Source organism: Scyliorhinus torazame, chromosome 4, assembly GCF_047496885.1.
Source record: "Scyliorhinus torazame isolate Kashiwa2021f chromosome 4, sScyTor2.1, whole genome shotgun sequence".
NCBI lineage: Eukaryota > Metazoa > Chordata > Chondrichthyes > Carcharhiniformes > Scyliorhinidae > Scyliorhinus > Scyliorhinus torazame.
In genome coordinates this window covers 317229419-317243576 of record NC_092710.1, presented here as the reverse complement: position 1 = coordinate 317243576, position 14158 = coordinate 317229419, and the positions used below count along the sequence as shown (strand labels likewise).

Below are 14158 nucleotides of genomic sequence, written 5' to 3'. Positions count from 1 at the left end.
AGGGGCACAGTAGCGTGGTTGCAATCCACCGAGACCCTTACAGAATCCAGGGAATTCTGAAATATTACCAATCCATCCACTATCTCTGCTGCTGCCTCCCTTAATATCCTATGGTTCAGGCTACCATGTCCCAGAGACTTAATTCCACTTGATCCCATCAGTTTATTTAATACCTTGTCTCTAGTGATGATTATTGCACCAAGTTCCTCTGCATTGAATGTAGCTTTTGGAAATTTTTTATTATCTTCTACTGTGAAGACCGAGGCAAAATATTGGTTCAGTGTTCCCCATTATTACCTCACCAGTATCGTCTTCTAAAAGTGTTTTTCAAGCTTTTTTTCCCGGGATCCACTTTTATCAACCGGTGGACCTTTGGGGCCCATGCTGACCGACGTTCGTAAGACATGACGGCTGACGTAAGCGCCACACGCTGGCCGACCTTCGCGACGCACTATTATTGCTCACCTTTAATGTGGCAGGTGGGCCTGCTTGGTCCTCATGATTGCTCTTGCTTCGTCATTCAATGTTACATTTCTGCTAAGGACTTCAGCTGATGATTTAAGTTCTTGCTGCATGCTTTGAAAAAAATCAAGAGGTTTGTCCTCGAACTCGCCACGCTTGGTCTTCAAATGCATTTGACGTTTTGAGGGTTTTAACCTTCATTTGTCAGTACTTCCATCCATATAACATACATGGGATTTGCATCCTGATTTGCATTGACACAACTAGCATCACACCTCAAGAAATCATCTTTATACTGCTTTGTTCCCGATTTCAGTTTCTCCTTAATTGTTTGTTCACCAGAAGCCCTGGAGCTCGGGATACAGCTGAGGGCAGCACGGTAGCATTGTGGATAGCACAATTGCTTCACAGCTCCAGGGTCCCAGGTTCGATTCCCGGCTTGGGTCACTGTCTGCGGAGTCTGCACGTTCTCCCTGTGTGTGCATGGGTTTCCTCTGGGTGCTCCGGTTTCCTCCCACAGTCCAAAGATGTGCGGGTTAGTTGGATTGGCCATGCTAAATTGCCCATAGTGTCCAAAATTGCCCTTAGTGTTGGGTGAGGTTACTGGGTTATGGGGATAGGGTGGAGGTGTGGACCTTGGGTAGTGTGCTCTTTCCAAGAGCCGGTGCAGACTCGATGGGCCGAATGGCTTCCTTCTGCACTGTAAATTCTATGAAAAAAGCTCACACCAGCATTGCCTTGTCCTACCGTGAACTCTTGAAGCTCTCTCCAACAGCTTTAGTTGCAAAATCTTGTTCTGTTTGTATCTCTGGCCCTCTCTACCTTGTTACAAAATGACCCATCTTCAGTTCTTCACATAGTCCTGTTGCTTCCTTGCTGGCAACTACAAAATGGAGGAATCTCACCTCTATGATTTTGCACCCAAAGCATTGACGTGCTGGGCGCATGACATTCTCTGCCGCTGCCTCTGGCAGGAAGACTTATTGTTCATACTTAAAGACCGGCCGCGGCAGTTGGGAAGTTCTTCCCGCGATCGGGACACCACAACCCATCGTTCCACGACCCACCTGTGAGTTGCGACCCTGAGTTTGAAAATCCCTGCTCCAAAAGGCCAACATTTAGTTTAGCTATTCCCTTCCTTTTTATATACTTATAGAAGCTTTTGGGATCAATGTTTGTTTTCTGCTAGTTTTCTTTTGTAGTTCATCTTGGCTTTTATTTTTATTTTTAGTAGCTTTTTGCTGAACACTAAAGTTCTCCCAATCCTGCAGCTTACCACTAGCTTTTGCAGTATGGTATGCCCTAGATTTTGCCATTATGCCTTCTTTGGAACGTTTTTCATCCTTTTACAATTCCGCGTCCTCTCCGGAATGTACTTTAATTGAGTGGTATGTGATATCTCCCTGAACATCTGCCATTGTTCCTGAACTGTCCTACCCTAAATTATCCGCCCCCAGTCTACTTGGGCCAACTCTTTGCTCAGGCCTGTTTAATTACCTCTGCCCAATGCTAAACTCTAGTACGGTACTCTGTCTTCTCTCGCTCAATCTGAATTTGAAATTCTAGCATGCTGTGATCATTCCTTCCAAGACGATCCTTAACAAGACTATTGATCAAACTTTCGTTACATAATACAAAATCTGAAATAGCCTGCTCCCTGGTTGGCTCTATAACATATTGCTCAAGGAAACAATCCCTCATACACTCTATGACATCTCCCTCTAGGCTACCATTGCCAATTTGATTAATCCAGTCAATGCGCATTTTAAAATCACCCATGATTACCGTTGTGTCTTTCTCTCAGGCCCTCATAATTTCTTGGTTTATACTATGCCCCACTTCGGAAGTAAGGCAGCACGGTGGCACAGTGGTTAGCATTGCTGCCTCACAGCTCCAGGACCCAGGTTCAGTTCCGGCCTCGGGTACCTTTTTTCCGCTTTCTCCCTGTGTCTGCGTGGGTTTCCTCCCACAGTCCAGGTTAGGTGGATTGGCCAAGCTAATTTGCCCCTTAGTGCTGAAAAGGTTAGGCTGGGTTATGGGGATAGGGTGGAGGTGTGGGCTGAAGTCTGACAGGCTCGATGGGCCTAATGGGCTCTAGCACTGTAAATCCTATGATTCTATTGGTCGGGGGCCTGCAAATTACTTCCTATTTTTTATGTCCAACCAGAGCGATTCAACATTTTGGCCCTTAATGCAATATAATTTCTTAATACAGCCTTGATGCCATTTTTATTTTAAAAAATTTTTAATATAAATTTCGAGTACCCAATTATTATTTTTTTTCCAATTAAGGGGCAATTTACCGTGGCCAATCCACCTACCCTGCATATCTTTTGGGTTGTGGGGTGAAACCCACGCAGACATGGGGAGAATATGTAAACTTCACACGGACAGTGACCTCAGCGCCGCAGTCCCAGTGCTATCCACTGTGCCACATGCCGCCCTCTTGATGCCATCTTTTGGAATACTGAGTATCCTTGGACATTCGACTCCTGGTCCTTTCAGTAATCCCCACCAAATCTTACTCATTTGTCTCCATTTGTGCTGTCAGCTTGTTGATCTTATTCTGAACACTACGTGCTTTCAGTTGCAAGGTTTTTAAGTATTTCCTAAATGAAAAATTTGAAATGAAAATCGCTTATTGTCACAAGTAGGCTTCAATGAAGTTACTGTGAAAAGCCCCTAGTCGCCACATTCCGGTGCCTGTTCGGGGAGGCTGTTACGGGAATTGAACCGTGTTGCTGACTTGCCTGGGTCTGCTTTCAAAGCCAGCTATTTAACCCTGTGCTAAACAGCCCCATTTACCAGCACTTGGTCCCTAGCCTGCTATGCTGTGGCGATTTAAGTGCTCGTCCAGATGCTTCTTAAATGTTGTTGGAGTGCCTGCCTCCACCATGCTCTCAGGCAGCACTTTCCATATTTCCACCACCCTCTGGGCGAAAAGAAAATTCCTCAGGTCCCCTCTAAACCACTTACTCCTCACCTTAAACCTATGCGCCGAGACACCTCTTCCATGGGGAAAAGACTCTTACCCCTCCTATGCGCTCATAATTTTGTTTACTTCGATCAAATCCCCCCTTCAGCCTCCTCTGCTCCAGGGAAAATAAACCCAACCTATCCAGTATCTCCTATCTGAAAGGTCCATCCCACACTTTACATCCTGGCGAATCTTCTCTGCACTCACAATGCAATCACACCTTTGCGATGGTGTGACGAACAGAACTGCAAACAATATTCCATCTGTAACCTAACCAATGTTTTATAAAGTTGTATGAAGACCTCCCTGCTCCTATATTCTATTCCCTGACTAATGAAGGCAAGAATCCAGTATGCCTTCACCTTCCTATCTACCTGTGTAGTCACATTCAAGTATCCATGGACATATACACCAAGATCCCTTTGTTCCTCTATATTCGCTAGGGCAGTGTTCCTCAAACTTTTTTTCCCGGGGACCCATTTTTACCAGCACCGACCTTGGCGGCCCACCATTTTCTCTTAACTTGTTTGCTGCTAACAAAAATGGAGGAAATGGTTTTGGGTCCCTTTGGCCCTCGTACACGCTCCTCCAATGGAACCTGTTGGATGAAGGTTAAGCCTTCTGGTATCGGAAAGTATGGAGTCTCGATCTGTCCAAAGTTCTGAATTTTTTTCCTGTAAAAGTTTATCAAATAAACCCTCCCCACTGAACTTGTAAAAAAAAATGAATAAACCCCCCCCCCCCCCCCGAACTTGTAAAAAAAAAAAAAAAAATTTTTTTTAAAATTAAATGAATAAAAACCACTACAGAACATGTAAAACAAAAAGCTTCAACCGTTTAAAAGAAATAGCGGGTGCATGCGCAATGCGGCCAAATTTTTTAACATGTTCGTGGCCGCTTGCAGCAGGCGTTATTAAAAGCCGGCTGCTGCGCGGGGATTTGCGCGATCGGGAGCGCCGCGGACAATGGCTCTACGACCCACCCAACTTTGAAGAACATTACCCTAGGGATCTTCTGTTCATTGTGTATATCCTACCCTTATTAGACCTCCCAAAATGCAGCCCCTCATACTTATCAGGATTAAATTCCATTTGCCATTACTGATAAATATCAGCTGGAGCCTAAGACTATCCTCCTCACCATCAAAAACACAACCAAGTTTTGTGTCATTAATTATACCTTCTACATTCCCATCCAAGTTATTAATGTATGTAACAAAACGCGAGGGTCCCAGCACCCGATCCCTGTATACACCACTGGTCACAGGCTTCCAAACACAAAAGCAACGGGACCCAGGTTCGATTCCCGCCTTGGGTGACTGTATGGAGTTTGCTCCTTCTCTCCGTGTTTATCATAGAGTTTATCATAGAATTTACAGTGCAGAAGGAGACCATTCGGCCCATCGATCCTGCACCTGCTCTTGGAAAGAGCAGCCTACCCAAGGACAACACCTCAACCCTACCCCCATAACCCAGTAACCCCACCCAACACTAAGGGCAATTTTGGACACTAAGGGCAATTTATCATGGCCAATCCACCTAACCTGCACATCTTTGGACTGTGGGAGGAAACCGGAGCACCCGGAGGAAACCCACGCACACACGGGGAGGATGTGCAGACTCCGCACAGACAGTGACCCAAGCCGGGAATTGAACCTGGGACCCTGGAGCTGTGAAGCAATTGTGTTATCCACAATGCTACCGTGCTGCCGTAATCTTTTGGAAGATGCAAAACATTAATTTAATCCCTTGCCCACCTCCTCTGGCTTCTTCATCCCAGTGGGTAGCAGGATTGAAATCAGACTTCTTCACTAACCATGACCCCATGAATAAGATTAAATGCTTTTAATACACGCAGAATATTTCATAACGAGTTATAGAAAAAGCTTAATCATTCATATATTAATAGAACTATTATCAACTTCAAATCATAAAAAACAGAATAAACATTTACACTTTGTATGCAGAGGGAGCGCACGACTCTACAGTGTTTGCTGTCAGCATGCCTGTGCTTTGTATGTATTCATCTATGGATGGAAATGAACATAATGTGGGGGACCCTGCGCGTGGGCAACGGTCAACAAAATGTCTCGTGGGCCACACAAGAACCCAGATTGCAGGTTGCCCACCACTGTTCTTGAATATTGTTGGAGCTTCACTCATCCAGACAAGTGGAGAGTATTCCATCACTCCTGACTTGTGCTTTATAGATGGGAGTGAGGAGGTGAGTCACCTGCCACAGAATTCTCACCCTCTGACCTGTTTGTGTAGGTATAGTATCTATATGGCTGGTCCAGTTCAGTTTCTGGTCAATGGTAAGCCCAGGATGTTAGTGGAGGAAGCCGTTTGTGACACTTTGACTGTTGGTGTTCTGTGATTAACTGTTTTGTGTTTCTTTTTTCAGCGGAGTATTGAGGAGCGCCTTTGTACCATGGATATTGATGTGATGAAAATGAAAAGTAAATCTGGCCTTCCACAGACTGACAGCTTTGCAGTACTTCTTGTACAAGGCTTAGAAAGCAGTGATTCATCGATTATAAATGTAAGACTTTTTAATCATGCAGACTGTCAACTTTCCATACAGATGTGGAATTATTTCTGTACATTAAGTCTGATGCAGTTTTACTAATTGAAGATTTTACATTGAATTTACAGCAAAGCTGGTTACTTGTTGTCTTTTATACTCCACATGTGCTGCCTCCTACCCTTTTACATTTAAAAGCATTATCTTCTGTTTCTTTAAATGTATCAATGATATTTGCCTCAACTGCTTATACTTTAATATCTTTTATCAAGTCACCTTTCAACTCTTCAACTGGGTGGCATGATGGCACAGTGGTTAGCACTGTTGCTTCACAGCTCCAGGGTCCCAGGTTCGATTCCCGGCTTGGGTCACTGTCTGTGGAGTCTGCACGTTCTCCCTATGTCTGTGTGGGTTTCCACCCACTTGTCCCGAAAGACGTGCTATTAGGTAATTTGGACATTTTGAATTCTCCCTCCGTGTACCCAAACAGGCGCTGTAGTGTGAAGACTAGGGGCTTTTCACAGTAACTTCATTGTAGCGTTAATGTAAGCCTACTTGTGACAATAAAAATTATTATTGTTATTATGGAGAACAGAGTTCAACCTCTCTTCGATTAGTATCGCCTCTTTGTTTTGGTATTCCAGTAAATCTGTTTTGCACCATCTCTAGTGTCTGTATATGCTTTGTGTAGCATGGAGGCCAGAACGGCGCAGTCTGCTGTAAAGTCTATTTTTTGTGTGCAATTCTAGAATTTATTATTTAATGAGTTACCTCTGATGTGTTATCTGAGTTGGTTTAACATTGACTGCAACTGGATGCAGTGAGACTAGAAACAGGCTTCCGACACAGGAGATGGTCCAACACTGTTTTATTGAACCTGCTGGTTTTATTGAACCTGCTGGTTGCTGTACGTAATGTGCTGTGGGTTGACACTCTATTAATCTAAACTGATAACCTCTGATTGGCTTGACCAGACTAGCTCTCTGTCACATGGAGGCGGTGCTCACGGCCTTGTGCACTCTAACTATCTCTGTAGCTGTATCCTGTGAGAAGAGGGAGAGTCTTAATGCCTTGTGTGTTTTATAGTGGTAGTGTCCTGTCTGGTGATTGGTTCTGTGCCGTGTGTGTTCATTGGTTGTCCTGTGTGTCAATCACTGCCTGTCTGCATCTCATTATATACATGAGTGGATATCATGACATCTCCCTTTTTGAAATAAATTTTGGAATGTGGCTGCATATACATGTATGACTATGTACAAGTGGTGAGTGAATGAACATATGTACAGGGAAGGTGTCTATCGTGCAGATACAGATTTACAGGATTCAAGTCTATAGATTCAGTCTTTGTGGCGGGCGACGAATTCTTGTCGATCACTTCAGAGGTGGGGGGGGGGGGGGGGGGGGGGGGGGGTCGGCACCTGGACAGGCGGGATTGCAGCCAGAAAGGTGGCCACGTGGTGCGAGATGTCCTGAGGCGGCATGATGACATGCGGAGAAGTGCAGTCGTGTGGTGGGCAGGCAACTTTGCGCTGTGCCCTTCTGTTGCGCCGTAGAATGGAGCCATCAGCCATTTGAACAACGAACCTGAGGGCGGCTTGCCTGACTACAACAGCTGGGGCTGACCAGCCTCCCTCAGGCAACTGGACGCGAACAACAACTTCTGGAGCGAGTGCAGGCAGATCAGTGGCATGAGCATCATACGTGATCTTCTGCTGGTCCCTGGATTGCTGCACTTTCTGTAGCACCGTGAGGTGGTCAAGGTCTGGAACATGGATGGCTGGAACAGTCGTCTGCAGGTTGTGGTTCATGAGCAGCTGCGCCGGAGACAAACCAGTCGACAGAGGGGTTGCCCTGTATGCCAACAGCGCCAGGTTAAAATCAGAGGCTGAGTCTGCAGCCTTGCAAAGCAGCCGCTTGACAATATGAACCCCCTTCTCGGTCGTCCTGTTTGATTGCGGGTAATGGGGACTGGATGTGATATACCTGAAGTGGTAGGCTCGTGCAAAGTCGGACCACTCTTGACTGTAGACACATGGACCGTTATCACTCATTACTGCGAGTGGTATCCTGTGCCTTGCCTTGATGACTGACTTGCCGGCCTTGATGACTGACTTGGACGTGAGGACCGACAGTTTCACCACTTCCAGGTAGCTGGAGAAGTAGTTGACTAAAAGCACGTAATCAAGCCTATTTTCGTGAAAGAGGTCTATCCCCACCTTGGACCACGGAGAGGTCACGATCTCCTGCTGTTGCAGTGTTTCCTTGGGCTGGGATGGTTGGAATTTCTGGCATGTTATGCAGTTGAGGACCGTGTTGGCAATGTCCTGGCTGATGCCAGGCCAGTAAACTGCCTGCCGAGCTCTGCGCCGACATTTCTCGACCCCAAGGTGACCCTCGGGGATCTGTCTGAGCACCATGGTTTGCATGCTTTGGGGAATGACTATTCTATCCAGTTTAAGAAGGAAAAACCGTTAACTCGTCCTTAACATTGAAGAACTGGGGGCACGGCCCCTCTTGCCAGCCATGGGCGAGGTGTTGCATCACAAGCTGCAGTAGAGAATCTTTGGCAGTTTCTTCGCGTATTTGGACAACCCGTTCATCAGTGGCTGGGAGGTTGCTGGCACACAACTGTATACCTGTGCCTCAATGTGGTGAATGAAGTTGCCCTGTTCACACGGCGTGGTGATGGATCAGGATAGGGCATCCGCGATGATCAGCTCCTTACCCGGAGTTCGAAGTCATATCGACGGAGACTAAGAAGAATTAGCTGCAGCCGAGTATCATATCATTTAAATCCTTCTGGATTATGTGGACTAAAGGCCCGTCGTCTGTTTCCACCGTGAACTTTGGCAGACCGTATACGTAGTCGTGAAACTTGACTATTCCGGTCAGGAAACCCAAGCACTCTTTTTCGATCTGGGCATATCGTTGTTCGGTAGGAGTCATGGCCCTGGATGCATATGTCACTGGAGCCCAGGACAAGGAGTCTTCTCTCTGGAGGAGCACCACACCAATGCTGTCCTGGCTTGTGTCTGTGGATATCTTGGTATCCTTGGTCGGGTCAAAGGACGCCAGTACTGGGGCTGTGGTAAGCTTCGCCTTCAGCTCAAGCCACTCCGCTTGATGTGCGGGAAGCCACTGGAACACTGGACTTTTTTTTACGAGGTGCCGAAGGGCTGTGGTGTGGGATGCCATGTTAGGAATGAATTTTCCGAGAAAATTTACCATCCCAAGGAAACGTAGGACCGCCTTTTTGTCCTCTGGGGTCTTCATGGCATTGAGTGCCAGTACCTTGTCAGTAAGAGGTTGCACACCCTGCTGTGAAATGTGGTCACCCAGAAACTTGATAGCGGACCGACCAAATGAGCATTTGGCCCTGTTGAGCTGGAGGCCATTTTCGTGGATCCCCTGGAAAACCTGGTGATCCTCTGGCGTCGTGGGCCAGATGATCACGTCGTCCACATAGACTCGCACCCCCTCGATGCTCTCCATCATTTGCTCCATTATTCGATGAAAGACTTCGGAAGCTGAAATGATACCGAAAGGCATGCGGTTGTAGCAATACCTGCCGAACCGAGTGTTAAACGTGCACAGCTTCCTACTGGACTCATCCAGCTGTATCTGCCAGAAACCACGTGAGGCGTCCAGCTTGGTGAAGAATTTGGCATGAGCCATCTAACCGGTTAATTCTTCTCGCTTCAGGATCGGGTAGTGCTCTCGCATGATGTTTCGATTCAGGTCTTTGGGATCGATGCAAATGCGGAGTTCACCAGAGGGTTTCTTGACGCAGACCATGGAGCTGACCCAGTCTGTTGGTTCCGTGATCATTGAAATGATGCCCTGGTCTTGAAGATCTCGTTGCTGCGTTTTCAGACGATCCTTGCGAGGAGCTGGCACCCGGCGTGGTGCATGGATGACTGGGGTGGCATTTGGCTTGAGTAGTATCTTGTAGCGATATGGGAGCATGCCCATCCCATCAAACACATTGTGGTATTGCGTGAGAATGTCATCTATCTCAGCCTGTAGTGTCGCATTGGGCGAGGCAATTACAGGTGTAGAGGACATGGCATGGACTCGCTGGACCAGATTTAGGAGTTTGCATGCGCGAGAACCGAGCAGGGATGCCTTGTCAGGCCGGACAATCTCGAATCTTAACGTCGCCTTGATTGCCTTGTGAGATACACCTAGCTGACACGATCCACTGGCAGCTATGGCATTGCCATTGTAGTCAAGGAGCTGGCAGGCTGGTAGAAGAATACTAGGTTGGTTTCGGATGCTGTCGGAAGTCTGACTGTGATGAGATTCGCAGATGCGCCAGTGTCCAATTTGAATCGGATGCGACACTGGCTGACAGTGATGACAGCACATCACTCGTCGTCAGGATCCACACTCAGGATTGAACGGCGGTTTGCAGGCGCGGTGGGGACCAGCTCGCGTGTGGTGATGATGCCCACCCGATATGGAGACTCGAGGCAGTCAGCATCGGGGTCCGTCGGGCTTTCGGGATCAGAATCCTGCGTGCCTTGTTGCTCAGTGGAGCAGACCTGCAGAGGGCCACAATGCTCAGACTTTCCACACTAGACATCGCCTGCCTTTGGCTGGGCATTGCCGCTTTAAATGGGCGGAGCCACAATTTGGACACGTCAGGACGCTGACGTCAGCGCGTTCTGTGCACCGTCGCGCATGCGCAGTGCGGTAGGCCGGCGTTCGCACCTGCGCATTTGGGTCTTTGGACTCATCGTCCTCCCGGTTGTGGCGCGCAAGCGTAGGGACCTGGGAAAAGCGCGCAAAACTCTCCTTGCTCAGGCCTTGCATTTTTGCAATGGCCTGCGCCCTTTCTACCTCGTGGGAGGCCAGTTTAGCCGTTTCTGCCGCCCTGATGCGGGAGTAACAATTTCTGGCATGCTCATGGACAAAGCACATTTCGACGGGGACGGAGAGGGTCAACTGTTTGATTTTGTGTAGCTGCTCCCGCAGGGAGTCGGACTGGACCCCGAAAATAATCTGATCCCGGATCATGGAATCAGCTGTCGAGTCATAATTACATGACTGCGGAGGTGGGTCAAGAAGGACTGAAAAGGAAGCCTCTGTTGGAAGATGTACCGTTCAAAGCTCTCATTCACCTCGACTTCGCAGTGGCTGTCGAATTTCAGCAGAACTGTCTTGAACTTCGTCTTGTCTTCGCCATCGGCAAACGTGAGCGAGTTAAAGATGTGGATGGCGTGATCCCCGCAGTCGACAGGAGCAGCGCGACCTTCCTGGCATCTGATGCTGCTTCAAAGTCGGAGGCCTTGATGTACAGGAGGAACTTATGTTTGAAGACCTTCCAGTTGGTGCCGAGGTTGCCGGAGATCCGGAGTTGCAGAGGGGCTGTACCTTTTCCATGCTGCTGGATGGTTGCTTGCTGGTCGTTGCAGAAACAGGCTTCCGACAAAGGAGATGGTCCAACACTGTTTTATTGAACCTGCTGGTTGCTGTACGTAATGTGCTGTGGGTTGACACTCTATTAATCTAAACTGATAACCTCTGACTGGCTTGACCAGACTAGCTCGTGCACTCTAACTATCTCTGTAGCTGTATCCTGTGAGAAGAGGGAGTCTTTTTTTTTTTTTTTTTATAAATATTTTATTGAAATTTTTTTCCAAACAACATTTTTCCCTCTTACAAAACAAACTAAACGATAACAAATCAGAAAATTTTAACAATACACAAGTAACAAAACCCCATTATCTATTGGCCTAAACTGAACTAAACCCCCCCTCTCTCTTCCCCCCCCCCCCCCCCTCATCCATCTCCCCTCTAACGTTCCCCTAGGTAGTCGAGAAATGGCTGCCACCGCCTGGTGAACCCTTGAGCCGAACCCCTCAGGGCAAACTTTATCTGCTCCAGTTTAATAAACCCCGCCATATCGTTTACCCCGGCCTCCAGTCCAGGGGGTTTCGCCTCCTTCCACATGAGTAGGATCCTGCGCCGGGCTACTAGGGACGTAAAGGCCACGACATCGGCCTCTTTCGCCTCCTGCACTCCCGGCTCTTCCGCAACTCCAAATAGAGCTAACCCCCAGCTTGGTTTGACCCGGGCCTTCACCACCTGCGAGATCACTCCCGTCACTCCCTTCCAATATCCTTCCAGTGCCGGGCACGCCCAAAACATATGTGCGTGGTTTGCCGGGCTCCCGCCACACCTCCCACACTTGTTCTCCACTCCAAAGAACCTGCTCAATCTTGCCCCCGTTATGTGTGCTCTATGTAGCATCTTAAATTGAATCAGGCTAAGCCTGGCGCATGATCAAGAGGAGTTTATCCTGCTTAGGGCATCAGTCCACATACCCTCTTCTATCTCCTCCCCTAATTCTTCTTCCCACTTTCCCTTTAGTTCTCCCACCGACTCCTCCTCCTCGTCCCTCATCTCTGTAAATCTCTGACACCTTGCCCTCTCCGACCCACACCCCTGAAAGCACCCTGTCCTGTATCCCCTGTGTTGGGAGCAACGGAAATTCCCTCATCTGTCGTCTAGTAAACGCCCTCACCTGCATATATCTCAAGAAATTTCCCCGGGGTAACTTATACTTTTCCTCCAATGCTCCCAAGCTCGCAAAAGTCCCATCTATGAATAAATCTCCCACCTTCCTAATTCCCAACTGATACCAGCTCTGAAATCCTCCATCCATTCTTCCTGGGGCGAACCTATGGTTGTTCCTGATAGAGGACCCCACCAGGGCTCCCCGCACCCCTCTCTGTCGCCTCCACTGTCCCCATATGTTCAGTGTTGCCGCCACCACCGGGTTCGTGGTATACTTTTTAGGTGAGAGCGGTAGCGGTGCCGTCACCAGCGCCTCCAAACTCGTCCCTTTACAGGACCCCCTCTCCAGTCTTTTCCACGCCGCTCCCTCACCCTCCATCATCCATCTACATATCATTGCCACATTGGCGGCCCAATAGTAATCTCCCAAGTTCGGTAGTGCCAGTCCTCCTTTGTCCCTACTGCGCTGAAGGAACCCCCTCCTTACTCTCGGAACTTTCCCTGCCCACACAAAGCTTGTGATGCTCCTATCTATTTTATTAAAAAAGGTCCTGGTGATTAATATAGGGAGACATTGAAATGCAAATAAGAACCTCGGGAGGACCATCATCTTAATTGCTTGCGACCTGCCCGCCAGCGATAAAGGCTGCATGTCCCACCTCTTGAAGTCCTCCTCCATTTGTTCTACCAGCCGTGTCAGATTAAGTCTGTGCAAGGTTCCCCAGCTCCTAGCGATCTGAATCCCCAGGCATCGGAAGTTTCTTTCCACTTTCCTTAGCGGTAAGCCTTCTATCTCTCTACTCTGGTCCCCTGGATGTATCACAAATAATTCACTCTTCCCCATGTTTAGCCTATACCCCGAGAATTCCCCGAACCTCCTCAAAATTCGCATAACCTCTATCATCCCCCCCCGCTGGGTCCGACACGTATAACAATAGGTCATCCGCGTATAACGAGATTCGGTGTTCTTCTCCCCCTCTAGTCACCCCTCTCCATTTCCTGGAGTCTCTCAACGCCATGACCAGAGGTTCCATTGCCAACGCAAACAACAATGGAGACAGCGGGCATCCTTGTCTTGTTCCCCTATATAGTCGGAAATACTCCGATCTATGTCGACCTGTAACTACGCTCGCCGTTGGAGCCCCATAAAGAAGTCTAACCCAGCTAATAAACCCGTTCCCAAACCCAAACCTCCTTAACACTTCCCATAAATACTCCCACTCCACCCTATCAAATGCCTTCTCTGCGTCCATTGCCGCCACTATCTCTGCCTCCCCCTCCACTGGGGGCATCATTATCACCCCTAATAGTCGTCGCACGTTAACATTCAGTTGTCTCCCTTTTACGAACCCTGTCTGGTCTTCGTGCACCACCCCCGGGACACAGTCCTCTATCCTCGATGCCAGTACCTTTGCCAGCAATTTGGCGTCCACGTTCAATAGTGAAATAGGTCTATAGGACCCGCACTGCAATGGATCTTTGTCCCTCTTCAAAATTAGCGATATCGTCGCCTCCGACATCGTCGGGGGTAAAGTCCCCCTCATTGAACGTCCTCTCCATCAACGGGGCCAACAAGTCCACATATTTTCTGTAATATTCCACTGGGAACCCACCTGGTCCCGGGGCCTTCCCTGCTTGCATGCTTCCCAGTCCCTTAATAACCTCGTCCACCTC

The 14158-nt window shown here is 48.2% G+C and overlaps 1 protein-coding gene across 2 annotated transcripts in view; it reads left to right on the top strand.

Annotated features, from left to right (window-relative positions):
• The window catches only part of wdr43 (WD repeat domain 43), a 74284-nt gene that overhangs the window by 34903 nt on the left and 25223 nt on the right, over positions 1 to 14158 (top strand). For both annotated transcript variants that reach the window (XM_072500129.1, XM_072500128.1), the window contains exon 11: positions 5843 to 5980. In XM_072500129.1, coding sequence (XP_072356230.1) covers positions 5843 to 5980 — 138 coding nt within the window. The remainder of the gene's footprint in view (positions 1 to 5842; positions 5981 to 14158) is intronic.